At 40.7% G+C, this 16,373-nt stretch overlaps 2 protein-coding genes and 2 long non-coding RNA genes across 8 annotated transcripts in view; 2 read left to right on the forward strand and 2 right to left on the reverse strand.

Annotated features, from left to right (window-relative positions):
- The window catches only part of LOC128895864 (uncharacterized), a 28,684-nt gene extending 25,556 nt beyond the window's left edge, over positions 1–3,128 (reverse strand). Inside the window, exons 1-2 of one of the 2 annotated variants that reach the window (XR_008461874.1) lie at positions 2,768–3,128; positions 247–591 (exon numbers count right to left, since the gene is read on the reverse strand). This is a non-coding gene — a long non-coding RNA (uncharacterized LOC128895864). The remainder of the gene's footprint in view (positions 1–246; positions 592–2,767) is intronic. The other variant, XR_008461873.1, reaches the window with a different exon arrangement.
- A 50-nt stretch (positions 3,129–3,178) lies between these two features.
- Positions 3,179–5,079, forward strand: LOC128895865 (uncharacterized). Of its 2 annotated transcripts, none has more exons than XR_008461876.1 (3): positions 3,179–3,274; positions 3,354–3,772; positions 3,868–5,079. It is a non-coding gene; the product is annotated as an uncharacterized LOC128895865 (long non-coding RNA). The 2 variants fall into 2 exon arrangements; XR_008461875.1 differs by lacking the exon at positions 3,179–3,274 and having other exon boundaries at positions 3,409–3,772; positions 3,868–3,981; positions 4,053–5,079.
- A 34-nt stretch (positions 5,080–5,113) lies between these two features.
- LOC128895863 (DNA-directed RNA polymerase III subunit RPC4) lies at positions 5,114–8,096 on the forward strand. Its single transcript, XM_054158817.1, has 7 exons — positions 5,114–6,102; positions 6,164–6,287; positions 6,361–6,616; positions 6,694–6,786; positions 6,846–6,967; positions 7,038–7,277; positions 7,337–8,096. The coding sequence occupies exons 1-7, from the start codon at positions 5,840–5,842 to the stop codon at positions 7,454–7,456; spliced, it is 1,218 nt and encodes a 405-aa protein (XP_054014792.1). The 5' UTR covers positions 5,114–5,839; the 3' UTR covers positions 7,457–8,096.
- On the reverse strand, positions 7,560–15,217 carry LOC128895860 (serine/arginine repetitive matrix protein 1-like). Of its 3 annotated transcripts, none has more exons than XM_054158809.1 (15): positions 14,920–15,217; positions 14,628–14,717; positions 14,415–14,537; positions 12,541–12,711; positions 12,123–12,286; positions 11,850–12,044; positions 10,976–11,782; positions 10,772–10,903; positions 10,201–10,707; positions 9,817–10,045; positions 9,650–9,735; positions 9,345–9,580; positions 9,116–9,274; positions 8,540–9,030; positions 7,560–8,463 (listed from the first exon to the last, which is right to left on the reverse strand). In XM_054158809.1, exons 1-15 carry the CDS (start codon positions 14,929–14,931, stop codon positions 8,251–8,253), a joined length of 3,615 nt encoding a protein of 1,204 aa, XP_054014784.1. In that variant the 5' UTR covers positions 14,932–15,217; the 3' UTR covers positions 7,560–8,250. The 3 variants fall into 3 exon arrangements, with proteins under 3 accessions (XP_054014784.1, XP_054014786.1, XP_054014785.1); XM_054158811.1 differs by having other exon boundaries at positions 10,528–10,707; positions 14,920–15,216; XM_054158810.1 differs by lacking the exon at positions 14,920–15,217 and adding an exon at positions 13,122–13,837 and having other exon boundaries at positions 14,628–14,646.
- Between the last annotated feature and the right edge of the window lie 1,156 nt (positions 15,218–16,373).

Below are 16,373 nucleotides of genomic sequence, written 5' to 3' on the forward strand. Positions count from 1 at the left end.
TCTCCCGAAAACACATGGGTCACAATTGACCCAATCCAATCATCGAACTGTCGCGCTATCTACTGCTGATCGCTCGAATCTTTCTCGATTTAACGAAACCGGAGTATAACCTCCCCTGATTCTCTTCGAATTCTAATACTCTCTCGAGAACGACAATTGATCGAAAAAATGTAACCTATAGCATTGACCTAGCCGATAGACAGCAACTAGTCCGTACGACACGAAAGAACAAGTTTAGAAACTTACCTTGACGTCGAAGGCGTCGGTGGGCATTCGCTGGACGCCGTTCATTTTCGTCGAAGTGTCGCTGCCCCGAACTCGAACACTTGCCTCCCTTTTTCCGCAGCCCAGCAATCACGCCAAGCGGAGAATAATCCCGGCGTCGAGTCCTCAGGCGTCGCGACGACTCGCGCGAACGCGACGACGACACATCAAACAGTTCAAACTGCTCGGACAGCTAGGAGCCGCTTCGACGCATCCTCGTTAACGTGCGCGGGACAACTGGAAGGCGTTCGCGCGCGCCTTTCGATCCCTCGAATCTCGAATTCGACCGCAAGCCCGCGCACGTGTTTCGCACCCTGCCACTAATCCCTGCAAAAACCAAAGGACCTCATTCATTCCTGGAAGGAAACAATTAGCGTCGAGGACGCGAGACAGGGATTGGGGGGAACGTGTTTTCCAAATAGTTTTGAAATTCGTATAAGAAATACCTCGGTTACAAGGTTAAGTTAACGACACGATATGTTGTTAACGAGACCATACCTTTGTACAGTACATTCGTCACTTGTCCGAATCACGCGTATATACAGTGAGTAACTTTAATATTCGGACGCTATGAGATTTTTACATTATCACATCATAACTTCGTTTCTAATAAAACAAATAAAAAACATAATCAAGTATTATATTAAGGTATATGTGTAGTAAACAATAGTATAAGTTTTACTTACGTAACTTACAATAGTTGTTAAATAACACCATTTAAACAAAACATTGTCTGATTTTCGCGTTACTTTAATATTCGGACACTTGGTAGTGTAGCACCTTTTCTGAGTGTTTACGCAGAGTTATTTCAAGTTAGAAGGAGTGTTTGTTTACAAACACAGTTGACTGTTCGGATGATGCTAACAAGCTTTATTTCATCAGTTATTCTTCGATAACCGTTGTTACGTGCATGTGTATAATGCCTCGCAAAAGCAATACCACGTATAATATACGACAACTTGTGATTTTTCACAATGCAAAGGGGAAATCATGTAGACACATTGCTGCCATACTCAACATGAGTAAGAGTACAGTGGCAAATATCATCAAACGGTTCAAATACGAGGATCGTATAGAGTTTATACTATAGACTCTGTACCCCAAAAGGGCCAAACGAAGAAGTTGGATGCACGTGATAAGAGGAAACTAATACGAAAAATAAAGAAGGATCCTTCACTCAGTGCACCAAAATTAGCAACGGAGCTCTTAAACGAGACTGGGAAGAAGGTACATCCCCAAACAATCCGCGGAGCCTTAAAAGATGGTGGTAGCAATGGAAGAGTTGCTAGGAAGAAACCGTATGTGAATGAACAGAATCGAAAGAAGAGATTAAATTTTACTAAAGAATTTGTGTTCAAGGAAGAAACATGGTGGAACGATGTCATTTTCACCGACGAAAGTAAATTTAACATTTTCGGATCAGATGGACGAAGGATGGTGTGGTGTAAGAAAAATGAAGAATTTAAATTTAAAAATCTAAGGCCGACTGGAAAGCACGGAGGTGGCAGTGTGCTTGTCTGGGGCTGTATATCCACATTTTTACTAGGCGAATTAGTTTTTATTGACAATATTATGGACAAAAATGTGTATTTGAACATATTAAAAAATAATTTACACAAAAGTGTTACACAAACGGGAATTTTAAACGCATTTAAGTTTTATCAGGACAATGACCCGAAACATAAGGCACGCATCGTGCAAGAATATTTACTGTATAATTGTCCAAAAGTTTTACAACCACCACCTCAATCACCTGACCTCAGTCCTATCGAAAATGTGTGGAATGAACTAGAGCGACGTATCAGGACAACAATATCTTCAAAAGAAATGTTGAAACATCGGTTAAAAGAAGAATGGGACAAAATAACTATTGAATATTTAAAAAAAATCCTTAGCAATATGCCACAACGTTTAAAAGAAGTGATACAACAGAATGGCTACCTAATAAAATATTAAAGCACATATTATTATAAAAATTAGCCTCAAAATACATAGTTTCTAAAAGTGTCCGAATATTAAAGTAACACGAAAATCAGACAATGTTTTGTTTAAATCGTGTTATTTAACAACTACAGTAAGTTATGTAAATAAAACTTATACTATTGTTTACTAAACATGTACGTTAATACAATACTAGATTATGTTTTTTGCTTGTTTTGTTAGAAACGAATGTATGATGTGATAATGTAAAAATCTCATAGCGTCCGAATATTAAAGTTACTCACTGTATATTCAACTACGAAACAATTCGAATACCAATACTCTAGCATGACGGAACAAAAGCACTGAATAAATACGACTGAATTGCAAAACCATCCCTAACGAAAATTCGACGCCATGTTGATCTTAATCCGACACCGAGGTTCGTCTCGGAGTGGCAGAATCGACGACGCGATTGACGACCAGAATCGATAAGTCGATGCGACGACGAGGACACCACGCGTCCTTACGCGAAACGTCACGCGCGGTTGGCTTAGAAAATAAGGCTTGTTTGGAATCTTACTGTGCGTGGTTGATCGTCGTAACAGGATTCCGCTGAAAGGAGAGTAAACACGACGGAACCGTGGATGTCCAACGAGCTAGGAGAAGCGTGAAACAGCAACGACGAGGAATGTCGCGATGTACCAGGTTAGATTTCGATCCTCGATCGAACGCGAACGATCTCAAGGTTCTTTCGCAGACTGATTATCGACTCCCGAGCGACCGGGCTTGAATTCGATACTCCGTGTATCCGGTGGCATCGCGTCGACGACACACGAGAACCGACTAACGTTCGTCAGGGCTGTGTTGAAGGAAAACGCACGACTGCTTCGCGGAGTACCACGCTTCGCGGTTTGCGATAAGAGATTTGAACACTCGAGTCAGGCTCCAAGTTTCGCGCACGCGCAGACGTGTCCGGTTCGTCGCCGTACTTCGAAACACGTGGTACCCTTCCGACCACCGCGCCCCCTCCCCCACTTCGTCCCACTTCCTTCCGTATGCAGATAATTACTCTTACTACATAAGAGACGTTAGTAAACAGAGAAAATGATTTTAGTTTGAACTGCGATAATCAAATGTATGAATTAAGGGTTATGGAACGTTTTCAGGTTGATGGAGGAGCGTCTTCAGGGTCTGAATCTATCGCGTGTTCTACGATGTAAAGATGGGGACATAATTAGCAGATGGTAATTAAATTGAACGAGTGACAAACATTGGCAGATGGCAATGAACGCTCGTAATTCTGCATGTCAGTTTGCTTCAGGTGGAGTAAACGCGATATGTAGATCGTAGACGAATGTGATGAATGTTTATAATTATGTACAGGTATGTAGAATGGTATGCTTTTTTTTTTAGGAGGGTTATATAAGTGACTCCAATGTGAAATGGATGGAATCTTTTACAGATGAGTTCGTAACGAACAAAGTCAGAACCTATCGAGTATGATGAATTAAAAAATGAAGATAAGATAAAACGATTAAACAAGATTAACTCCAAACAATTAAAAGTTATTGAATTAAGCGGTGACGTAAGTAAGAATATTTGACCACTTATTTTTGAAACAATATTGTATCATATGGATAACATACAAAAGTCTCTGCTCAACTCTGACGAACTTCCTAGAAGGTGCTCGACGCGTATCGACGACGAAACGGAGATCCTCGAGCGTGCTCAGGAACACGTGGTGTCCTTCCAACGACTACCCTCGAGCCACTTCCTCCTGACGTACAGACAAGAGTAACAACTATTACTACAACTTCTATAAACACATCAGCAATGCACCCCAGTCTCAAAGAAAATAATTTCAGATTGACAAGAGAAGAGTATCCTGTCAGAAGGTGCAGCTGTCGCCAAATAAATCGGTTACTTTCCACCCAACGTTCGCGAGAACGACGTACAAAGAGTTGAATCGTGGACGAAACGAAGATCCACGATCGAAGAAATTCGGCATGCGAATTACGCGCGAGCCTCGGTCGTCGCTCGGGACCACCGGTTCTGACGGCTAGATTTTCATTCGCTCGAACGGCTAGAAAGGACTCGGGACCGAAAGATACCACGGACAGGGTACCGCGAAGGCAGGCTACTCGAAAACTCGACGTGTTCCATGTTCGAGGGGGAGTAAAAACAGGTTTAAGAACGTAGTTGACCGGTCGACTTTTAAATCGGTCATCCGTCTAGCCGAGTAGAAATCACGTCGATTCGAAATCAAGCACTCGTATCAGCCAGGGAGGGAGCATCGAAACTCACTAAAGATCGTTGTCGTGTGGATCAGCCGTGGTGGAACCGGTAAGTCGAACCGCACGAATTAAAAAGAAAGGTGAGCGCGTTCGAGTCCGAGGGACGGTCCCGCGACAGCGTGGAATAAGGAGGACACGTTTGCACTCGCGATCGGTGAAATAATATGTCGCGGATAGAGGCACATGGCAGGGCATGTCCCCGCCGCAGGATTATACGTAGCAGCCGGCGTTCGGGCGCTCCGCGTCGCGACTGCCGCCGCGGCTAAAAAACCATACGATGACCTCATCACACCGACTCTGTTCTCCTGCCCATGTCACTGATACTAGCTATCCTGAAAACATCGTCACCTGCCCGTCGCCTCCTGGAGGTTGTTGATACCTGGTGTTAACCGCCGTCGAGACCACTGGCGTGTCCTTTGTGCCACCTTTTGATTTAGATTCGGATTCACGTTTCTGTTCGTTACGTTTTCGTCAAGTCTACGGATTTAAAATTGTCACCTTATGATTTCTATGATCGTGAACTTGTAATAAACGCGTCGCAGTCAAGAGGTTAAATATTGTAAATAAATATATCCCTCTATAAACATAGAAAATACAAACTCACTAACTTGCTCGAGTAGCCCAAATCATGAATGTAACGAACTGCTCCAAAGGATACCGTTTGCGTTCATCTGGTGTACCCTGCTAGGAACCACGATCATCTTCGAATGTCCTTCGAGGTGTCTTTAAAAATGCCCGCCTTAGCTCCAATCTCGCTGAACTCGCAACTGCTTCCATCGCGCGAATATGCGAACTGTAAAGTTCGTTGTCCTTTCGAATCTGTAAAGTTTATGTATAAAGCAGTATAAAGTAAGATGCGTTCATTGTACTACGTTTTTATTGTCTTTAAATATATGTCTGGTAAACTGAACACAAACTAGTAGACAACGTACGTTAAAGACAGGTTTACTCCACTCCTCTACTCCACCACGCTGAAGACTAATAAAGATGGAACAGTTTGATCGTACACGTGCGAAGTGTTCGGCTGTGACATCATACTTGCGTTATGAATCTGAAAAATAGAATATTATGATGGAAGAGCATTTCCAATAAGATTCTCGCAATGTTATATTTCTTTGTTGACATTTGTGTGTTTTGACGAAAATCGTTTCTTACAAAATTTATGATCGTCGTGTACGTGTGAGGTTATGTGCGTTGAACTGTACTTTAACATCGACAACTATAGATCTTTTACAAAAAGCATATTAACAATAGATGTATATACCTCTATATAAAAATAATTTGTCAATCGTAACGGAGAATAAGTTGGTTATAACGTTCGTTTGTCATCGATATTTAAAACGTAACAATCGTTAACAATGGCTTCTGACAAGTCTGTCAATTCAAATTATACGCTTCCAACGAATGTTAAAATAAAAGTAGAGCCTGGAACGTCGATGCCTGTTCCTGTAACAAACATAAAAATCGAGCCTGGCTTATCTGGCGCTACTACTACTACTACGACTAGGTTAACTTCTTTTCGCTTGCCAAGAGATTTAACATTAGGAGGCAAAATCAAGACTGAGAAACCCAAAAAAGTATACACACCGAATTTAAATGCTCAAAGAACTAAGAAAAAAGAGTAAGTTATGATTGTATGAAATGAGTCTTATAAATTCTAATGAACATTAATTTTGTTTTAGAGATGGGGCACAAAGTGATCCAACAAAACCTCTTAGGACCAGGGACCATAATAGAGGACGTGGCAGGGGAGACAGGGGTGGCAGAGGTGATAGAGGACGTGGAAGAGGGAACAATCTAGTTCAAGTATATTGAAAAAACTTTCTTAGGGAATACAAAATTATAATGTAATATTCTACATATATTTTATTTGTTTCAGTCTAGCGGTATCTGGTCTACTGGCATAACTACTACACCAGGAGGGAAACGCAGTAGCAGTGGTGGTGGTGGCTGTAGAGATAACGATAGAAGCTCTCTTGCATCTCTAGAAAAACCAAAATTAGAATTAAACCGTACTATTGATAAAGCAGAAGAGGAAGAAAAATTGAAACTCCTATTGAGAGATGACTTTATAGACGATGATGAACCACCAGATTATGAGTTTGGCCCTGTTATGTTGCCAATGATCAAGGAAGGTGTATATTCTTAGTAACAAATTCTAACATAAAATACCAATAAATTCCATAACGATTCTAATATTAACTTATTCCAGCAAAAATACCCAAGAAAGAAGTTAAGGTACCACTTGAAGAAGAAGAAGAAGAAGAAGAAGACAAAAAGCCGATTATTTTGGAGAATGGGGAGGGTATGTACTCTTTTCTTTTTCCATTTACAAAAAACTATATAATTAATGACTACTTCCAGTATTGCCACCAAAGAAAGAACCTAAAGTTAAGGTACTCAAAACTGATACAGAGCCAAAAGAAGAGTTTGATAACATTCCTCAAATGATTGAAAATAAATCAAATTCTTATATTTTAATACAGGTAAGTTATGGAACAAAGGGTGCATATTTAAATTTGCAATTAATATCCTAATGTAACAAATGAACTGTAGTTTCCAGATTGTTTACCAGGTTTTGTAAGCAGTGCAGAAGATACTAGACCAAATCGTTCAAACCCCTCGAGTCATGAGAGAGAAAACGGAAATAATTCGCAAACAGAAATGTGCACTTTAAATGATTTGAAGCCCGGTATTTTAGGCAAATTGCAAATCTTAAAATCCGGCAAAACGCGCTTACTGCTAGGTGAAAATAGCTTGATCGTGGATGTTGGATCGCATCTCAGCTTTCGACAAGTACGTATTTAATTCGTTCGAAAACATGGAATACTATAAACACGATAACTTTTCTTTAGGATCTTCTCGCTGCGAAAGTAGATGCCAAACAATTAAATGGTGATTTAATTAATCTTGGTCCTGTCAGTAACACGCTTATCTGTTCACCTGATTGGGAATCCATGTTGGCTAAGTTGTAAATATATTTATAAGAAGTACATGTAAGTAAGTGTATCACATGTTCCTTATTGTAAAAAATACATGAAGTGGGTAGATTCTTATATTATTTTAAATACAAGATACTTTTTCTGAAAATCATGTATTTAATACAGTATACTTGTTACAGTATACATGAAATAAGTTGCGTCACATACAAATTCGGTAGTAGTAATTCCGAACTCTAAGTCAAATTTGTAGTGATCGTAGATTAAGTTCCGTTACATAACTTACGTATACGAATGCCGTAACGAGAGGGTGTGATAATAGTTTCATAGAAAGTATAATATTTGTCTTAAAGACAGAATTTACTACTTTTATTTTAATATAGATAACTCTAGAAAAATGATTTTTACACAAATTAAATTTACAAATTAAAGTCATCACGCTATACAATGAACATTAATTTATTAACTGAACTTATCAACTAAGGAGAATATAATTTCTTTATTCAATTATATTGCCTTGAAGTGTAAAAATCCTACATTAAAGTGGCACAAAAAATTACTGTCTCTATCATGTTCATATGTATTATTTCAATTGCGCTAAGTCAAGAAAACCAACTAATGCTAAAGGGCTGTAAAAATTAGGATGTTTTCATCGAAGAGACGAACTTTTTGACGATACCAATTTGTATTGTACAAGAAAGCGCAATACTATGAAATCATATTGTCTTTAATAATAAATGAAAATAAAATCGTGATACGGTTAGAGCAAGTGCATTGCAATACAGAGGTATACACACGTTACACACCCTCGATGATAATTCACACAAACCTCAATCACTTCTTTCTATACTGTGTCCTTTTTTCATTGATTTTAACGCTTTTTCCCGCAATTTTTTTTCCAGTTCCTCAGTATTACCTTCACTTACATCGGATTCGTCAGAGTCCGCAACTTTCTTCTTTTTGTGTTTTCTGTGTTTCTTATGCTTCTTATGTTTCTTGTGTTTTTTATCCTTCTTCTTCTTCTTCTCCTCTACTTCGCTTTCCTGAAAACATCAATCACAATAGGCGAATGAATTACGCTCCCCAAACATTAAATACTAACAATAGAAAAAACACTACCTCTGATTCACTGGTACTGGTTTTAGTCTTCTTTTTACGTTTCTTCTTCACTTTTTCTTCGTCTGAACTGTCGTCCGCTTTCCTCTTTTTCTTTGCGTCTTTCTCTCCTGCTTCGTCGTCGTCCGTACTCGAATCTCGTTTAGATTTCTTCAATCGAGTTTTGCCTTCGTCCTCACTCGTGGAGTCTTTTCTCGACTTCCTCGTCCGTGATTTCTCGTCCTCCGAAGAGCTGTCTCTTCGTTTTCGTACCTTTTTCGGTTCATCGTCCGAACTTGAATCTTTCTTAGTCTTCCTTGACCTGGATCTGTCTTCGCTTTTGCTTCTTTTCGTTTTTTGATCTTCGTCACCCGAAGAAGAGTCTTTCCTAGATCTCTTCGATTTCTTGGTTTCCTCTTCTAATTCTTTCTTGGATCGTTTGCGAGATTCGTTTTCATTGGTTTCCCGCTTCCTACCGCTGTCTTTTCTGTCCTTGGTGCGTTCGTCTAGTGAATCTGTGAAAGAGATCTCTTTGCGTATATATGTATGCTCTTTTTGAGGTTATGTAAGTAATAACTAACTTTAATAACTAAACGTTACCTCCTCGACTCGGCTCTCTAACTTTTTTGCTTTTCTCCACGTGTTTTCTCTCCTCTTCGGAGTCCGAGCTAGAAGCACCCTTGTCCGATTTCTCTTCGTCCGTGGATGCTTTTCGAGATTTCCTGGCCTTCTCTAATTTCCGTGGCTTGCTTTTCTTGCCTAAAGTGAAGGAAATATCGTAAAGATTTATCAGAAAAATATAGGAAAGACTTTTTTAATTTATATTCACCCTCGCTTTCGCTGTCATTTGAGTCTGTAGAACCATCGCGTTTTTCTCTCTTCGACTTCTTGATCACCTCTACAGATTTTTTCAACACGATTGGCTCCGACGTCTTTTGACTCGACTTCTTGTCGTCTGTCGCCACCTTGGCGGATTTTATCGACTTGTCATCCTTCTTCAACGGGAAAGCATCTCCGGACGAGAAGCTCGACTCTTCTTTCGGTGATTCTTCCTTATTGTCTTCTCTAAACATAAACCATAACAGTAGAAATAGTGATGCTTGCGCTGACAAACAAGTGGCGAAACAAACTTACTTTAATGGCTGTTTAACTTTAACCGCGGCTATAATGTCTTCAGTCTTTTTAAACGGCGAAGGAGTCCGAGATAAGCTCTTCGAAAACTAAAAGAAATACAAGAGTATAGTTCAGAAAATCAATAAAGAGATATTCATTGTAGGGAGATGAAGAACCGATAGACGTACTCGGTGCCTAGTTACGGGAAGTACAGTAGTAGGTTGGAGTTTTTTAGGTGAAACGCTAGGCTCTGGTTTCTTGATGGACGTGGATTCAATTTTTTTCGTCTCCTTCTCGGGTCGTTTAATCGGCTCCTCTTTGACAGGCTTCTCTTTTTCTTTACGCTTCTCGTCCACGTGGTCTCGTTCCCTTTCGCGATCGCGTTTCTCTTGAGACGATTTCCGCTCAATCGACTTTCTGCGCACAGACAACAAATGGATAGATTTTTAGAAAAATGATAGAATTCCTCACATATAGCTAAGCGAGAAACACAACATAGCTACGTTACGCTCCGACAACCGTAAGGTCTGTAACAAAACATTGAAAAAATACGAAGTGACTTCTTTACTCACCTGATCGCTTCATCCTCATTGCTAGAAGAACTACTTTCGCTACTTTCCGAGCTACTTGACTTAGACCTTCCATTTCTTAATTCTTTTCGCGATCCCGTATCGGTTGACTTTTTTATTTTCTCGTCCACCTTCTTCTCCTTCGGTTTCTCCTTAGCGTCTTTTGAGCGATCGGGCGATCGTTTGTCATCTCTTGAACGATCCGCCGACGATCTGTGATCTTTCGATCTTGATCTACGATCCTTAGATCTAGATCTTCGATCTTTGTCCCTTCTGTCTCTGGAACGGTCTCGCCTACTCGATCTGTCGCGAGATGAAGATCTATCGTACCTGAGGGATCGATCCCGTCCGTCTGGCGAACGTCGTCTGCTGTCGCGACGATCCGGGGATCGACGTCTGTCACGCCTCTCCGACGACCTTCGTCTGCGATCGAGAGATCTTCTCCTCCGTCTATCACCAGGACTCGGCGATCTTCGACGATACCTCGCGGGACTTCTACGAGGAGGACTCCTGTAGCAAATACAAATATGAATTAAAGACGTTTACTCTATTTATTTAATACAACTTCTTCTACCTTCGCCTGCTGGGGGCTCTGCGCACGGATGGCGGTCGCATACTGCGGCTACCGCTGTATCTATCCAGTCTCTCCCGCTCTCTTTCGCGTTCCCGATCTCGTCTTCTTTCTCGTTCTCTATCTATGGATCTCCTAAACAAAATTTCCCAGAACGTTTACCAGAATGTACCCAGAACGCTACTACTCGTAAACCTAGGCGCGTACCGTCTGTTCCTATCACGCGATCGATCGCGCGATCTATCTCGTGATCTATCCCGTGACCTATCTCGCGATCTGTCTCTGTCCTTGGATCGACCCCTGTCTTTTCGCGGCGATGGGCTTCTTCGTTTAGGCACAGATTTCCTTTCCCGACTCGAATCACTCTCGCTACCGCTGTCGTCTTTATTCGTCTTCCTGTACGACCTTTTCGCCTGCACTCCATCCTTCTTCTTTCGAATCTCGAAATCGTTCTTGTCTTTAGCTCCTTTGTCCTCCTCGGACTCCGAGCTACTGCTCGTGCTCGCGTCTCGTTTCCTGTTGGAATCGAGATTATCCTTTCTCTTATCCGGCGATTTCGAGCGAGACTTCGATGACCTGGAATCGCTGGAATCGGACCTCGACTTTCGGGACTTACTTCTGTCGATGCTCTTGGATCTCGACTTCTTGGATCGCGAGCGCGACCTCGAACGCGATTTCGGCGACTTTGATTTCGTGCGTCGCGATTTAGAGCGATCCTGGGACCTGGACTTTGACCTTCTAGACTTGGATCTCGATCTCGAACGTCTCGATCTTGATTTGGAACGAGATCGCCTAGACTTGGATGCGGGCGATCGCGATCGTCTCGTCTTCGAATCTCGACTCGGTGATTTGGATCTAGATTTCTTAGAATGACTTATAGGGGACTTGGATCTTGATCTAGATTTCTTCCCTTTGTCCAGAGATTCGGGGGATGGAGTGCGATTATTCTTCTTCTTCCCATCGGCTATGCTCATCAGTTTAGCTTGCAGTCGAGATATCGCGACAGCGGCTTCCCTGTTGGCACACCTTAATAAATAATCTTTAAAAGATTCATATTGCGTAACGAAACGTTAATACTTACGGTTTAGTTTTAATAGGCATCAGCGGTATAGCATTTTCGGGTTGAGGCGAGTCCTCCCTCTCAACTTTAACTTCCGGCATTTCCTTTCCGTTGTCCTTGAGTGAATTTTTGCTAGGCGACCTGGAGGATGATCGCCGCTTACGACTGGATCTGTCGCGGTCTCTGTGCCGATCTCTCGATCGACTTCTCTTGCTTCTACGAATAGTTACATTTCCATTTGCAACAAGATAAATTAAATAAAAGTAAACGGTTCTCGTTTGTTTAGAATAATACCTGTCCCTATCGCGATCTCTGCTTCTATCTCTTCTGCGCTCTTTGGACGAACCACGTTCTTTGTCTTCCTTCTTTATCTTGCTCTCTGCTTCATCCTTCTCCTTCTCTCTCTCCTTTTCCTTCTCCTTCTCCGCCAAAGAAGCTTGAAGTTTCTCTTGCTCCTCCTGATTCGATGTATAGTTGTTTAGAATATTGATAACAAATCACTTATTTTGGAATAAATATTAAACGCGGAAAACGTGAACCGAACCTCATGTATCGAGAAACATACGATTGAACGTATCGTTAAGTATCGAAATACGATCTGTTCAATTGTTTCGCTATCATCAGATCGGTTCATGGAATTAAAATAGAATGAATTAATTCTAAATTCAGAGCATTCGTTATTGGAGATACGAATACGAAAATCGGTAATTACCAAACGTTTTTTAATTTGATCTTTCTTCTGTTGCAAGAAAGCCTCGGGAATGCCCGTTACGCTTTCCTGAGCAGAGGCCAAAAGGTCCCACAGTTCACCCATGAAAGATCGGGCATTCCTGCCATTCAGAAATCCTGTGAGGTTGAGCTGCATTTTACGGGGGTCCGGAAACTGTGAAATACATAGTATACGAATTCATTTTTCCATGCATTTAATCGTAAGGTAAACGTTCTATTCTACTAAATCTTTATACAAGAGTTGAAATTACAAAACAGTGTCCATTCTCCCTATGTTGTTACTAACTGCTTTTCCCCCTCGAAAAAGCAGATTTACTTTTTTTTTGCATTTCTAATGTGTCTTACCACCAACAGTGAACCGCTCGTTTCACGCTCTAACAAAGCGATACGCTAAGGAAAAAAATATTATACTCATCGATAAACGCACAAATAGCACAATGATACATTGATACCTTCTCAAGTTTAAAATACTGCTAAGGTAGATGCTGAAATGGGACTGATAAATATTTATTAGCTGAAAACGGAAGAATTAGTTTGGAATATAAGGAACACCGTTCCACCAACCTGTGACGTTGACAAAGTGTCAAACCGTGTAGAGATACCTCCGGAGGCGTGGTCCACGTGTCAATTGCGGCTATGATCGACTCCGCGTCTGAAGAATCGCGGGCCAGCGAACAGACCTGCTCGATGGGAAGGTCCTTCATTCTTCCAGATGTTGTGGCAAGTACGACGAACGAAGCAACATGCATCTAGGGTGTCCGCTGCCGCGATGTCCTTGCGCGATGACCAAAAACGAACGCAGAGCAGAGGGCAGTCGATGACGATGATATCTCCACCCGTGAACTCGAACCGCTGTAGCTGCCAGTGGACGACGGACGTTCGAAAGCTGTGACACAGCCTTCGTGGTTGCGATCTTGGCGTGTAACCACCTCGAACGAGGCAGTTATGCGCATAAGACGCCGATGGATGCAGCTAGTAGATGACACGATTACAGCTACGAAGACATCTGCAGAGCTCCGTATAAAGGTGAGAAGAGCAGGAACGGCACGATGCGACGAGATTATCGCGTGTACGCAGTTTCTCCGATGACGATGTATCGACGGTGGAGGAACTGCTGAAGGTGAAGATTCAGCAGTGGTTCTAAGATGGCGTCGACATACCAGCTGGCGTCAGCTAGCGTTGACGGCTGATAGAAAGGCAGCCAATCGGATGCAGAGAGGAGCACATCCGAATGCCATTTGGACAATAGGGTTGAGCCCCACCAACGGTCTCTACTTATACTAACGGGGAATTCAAACATATGTGATAAAAATTGCGTTTTCAGGTGTTACTGTGTTGCAGGATCAGCTACATCAGTTTTTTCTTTTTGTTGAAATAGGATATCGCTTGAAAGGGGTACACGAGGTAAATAGAAAACAGGATACATAGGATTAGTGGCGGGCTTAAGTTTGGAACGAATTGCTTTGAATCTGTGGAATTGGGCTCTAAGCCCTTTGAACATTATTTAATACAAGATATTACTTGATCTTGTACCGAATAATAAGACACAAATTCTAAGGATGTAAAGGAATAATGATACTTTCATCAAAATTCAAAGAAAAAAAAAACAATGAGGCAAATATAACTAACATGGTTTCTGCCTCCTTGCTTTTCATCTCCAAAGTCAGCACATTGTGCAGATTTTGGATGATAGCATTTTGTATCTGGTACAAAACATCGTGCTGAAATAATGTGTATTTATCGATTTCCTATGATGAGGGGAAAAAGCCAAGTGAACGCATTTTATACTTCATTCTGTTTATCTGTAGTCTCGTAGATCTAACTCTAATTGAATCTGTTATCAAACAAGTTCCTTACCTTTTCCTCCAGTTGATTATACACAAATTCTACCAGCACATCGTCCTCCATGCCTAAAATTTGTGTGATCTTTGTGGTGATCCAAGGCTTAATGACGTCAAGCTTAACTTTACTCATGTCCACCTGAACTCAAAAATAAAAACAAATTAATGAATAAATTGCTTTAAATACTGGAACAATTACGTTTGAATACCGTATACAACATGGCCTTACCTTCTGCGTGAGCGAATCACCGAACTTCATCTGCTTAAGAAGCTTTTTCTCCTTATCGCTGAACCTCGTGTCCTGCGACGCAGTAGTCCCCTATTATTCAAAAAAAGTAAAATTACAAATCTCGAAAAGTACATTTTTTTTCTTCTCGGAATACATCATATGATTAGACTTGCGCAGAGAAGTTCGAAGCAAATTAACCGCGTAAATAAAGGAGTTGTCACTGTACTTTTTGATACAGCAGTAAAATATTTAAAACTGCGTCTTGTTTTCACGAACGATTCAGCTTATTTACCGTGTACATCATCTTGGCAACGTGTAGACACCAAAAGCTGCACGATGTTCGACGTTCCTAGCTGGCGATGCTCCAATCGCTTTCTCTGGGACTGGATGGGAAAAAAAAGATACTGGAAGAATGCGTCGTTGAAAAGACGCGATTCTTCTTATTCGCGAAACCTCGTTACAATTTTGATTGCACAAATATCGAACGTTGAAATTAATTGTATACAGACGCGAACGCAGAATAGATCAATCTGCTAATATGGCGACCGTGTCGTTGATTCATTGCGTTACACTTGCTCGACGATGGACAGCCATGTTTGTTCAGAGCTACCAACGTTATTTGTATGTGAGAACGGTGAGTATACTGCATTCAAAGAGATTATTACCCATGTAATCGAATAATTTATATTACATAACGTAGTAGTGTAAACTAATACGTGAACGTGTGAATACACAAATTTTTAAGGAATATTTCACTTAAATTACTTCATAATTCATTATTATATATTTATTTGAATTATTGGCCATCTACCGGTTAATAAACCGAACTAATTGAATTGAATTGAAATACTTTTTATTGTGTAGTACACCTTTGTACAATGTTCTTACATACTATTTACAATATAGGGTGATCGGAATGCACCTAAGTTATTGTTATTCAATTACTTCGCATATCATGTGCTATCATGATTTTTCAAGAGCCTTTATTATAATACAACCTGTATATAAATATACATGATTGTGTACGTAAATATGTACATATGGGTCGTAAAAAGGATTTGTGAACTGTGTTTGGTATTCAGAATAATTTCATTTCCATCCCAATCACACTTTTGTAAACTAAATCCTACACCAGTTTTTTCATTTTTATATTGTAGAATCGAGTAACTTCACGTTAACGACAATTATGTGTCCAGTTTTTGTTTGTTTATATGCTCGATAAAACGTACTGAAAGTACTAAATACTTTCTAGATATAGCTCCCTTTAAAATGCTTTTGCAGTGATCTAACCCTCTTGGTACTCTAATTATTCGTTGGTTTATTAACTTTCTACAAACAATTTAACCGCTTCAGCACACTTGATATAAGGTTTAGATCATTGATAACATTCAGGAATGATTTTCCATACGATCTTGATTGTTATTAAATAATTATGAACATTTTCCGAGAGCGTTCCGCAAGATAGAAATCACGAGAGATTCAAATATGGGTACAGAGTGAGTGAGTGAGTGAGTCCGAGAGAGAGAGAAACATGTAGGACAAGGATAGCTAACGTTTTCTTTTTCTTAAATTGATAATATATATGCTTGGAATCCACGTATGACATATAGCTATCGTTTGTGACCAGCGACCGACTCGCCATCTCGCGGCCAAACACTCGAAGCTCGAGTGCGTGTGTAAGAGAGGGAAGGGAATATGTGAGACAAGGATAGAGTGAGATCAAGGAAAGAGAGAGAAAGGTATATA

The sequence above is a fragment of the Hylaeus anthracinus genome, unplaced genomic scaffold, assembly GCF_026225885.1.
Source record: "Hylaeus anthracinus isolate JK02 unplaced genomic scaffold, UHH_iyHylAnth1.0_haploid 5, whole genome shotgun sequence".
NCBI classification, from domain to species: domain Eukaryota; kingdom Metazoa; phylum Arthropoda; class Insecta; order Hymenoptera; family Colletidae; genus Hylaeus; species Hylaeus anthracinus.

What these genes read in the sequence shown, in the direction of transcription:
- LOC128895860 (XM_054158809.1), bottom strand. An exon ending in AAATGACAGCGAAAGCGAGG is followed by an intron (nt 9,275 to 9,344) that starts GTGAATATAAAT and finishes CCTTCACTTTAG; the next exon opens with GCAAGAAAAGCAAGCCACGG. An exon ending in CCAGTACCAGTGAATCAGAG is followed by an intron (nt 8,464 to 8,539) that starts GTAGTGTTTTTT and finishes TGATGTTTTCAG; the next exon opens with GAAAGCGAAGTAGAGGAGAA.
- LOC128895863 (XM_054158817.1), top strand. Translation starts at nt 5,840, where the DNA reads ATGGCTTCTGACAAGTCTGTCAATTCAAATTATACGCTTCCAACGAAT. An exon ending in ATTCTTATATTTTAATACAG is followed by an intron (nt 6,968 to 7,037) that starts GTAAGTTATGGA and finishes AATGAACTGTAG; the next exon opens with TTTCCAGATTGTTTACCAGG. An exon ending in CGCATCTCAGCTTTCGACAA is followed by an intron (nt 7,278 to 7,336) that starts GTACGTATTTAA and finishes ACTTTTCTTTAG; the next exon opens with GATCTTCTCGCTGCGAAAGT.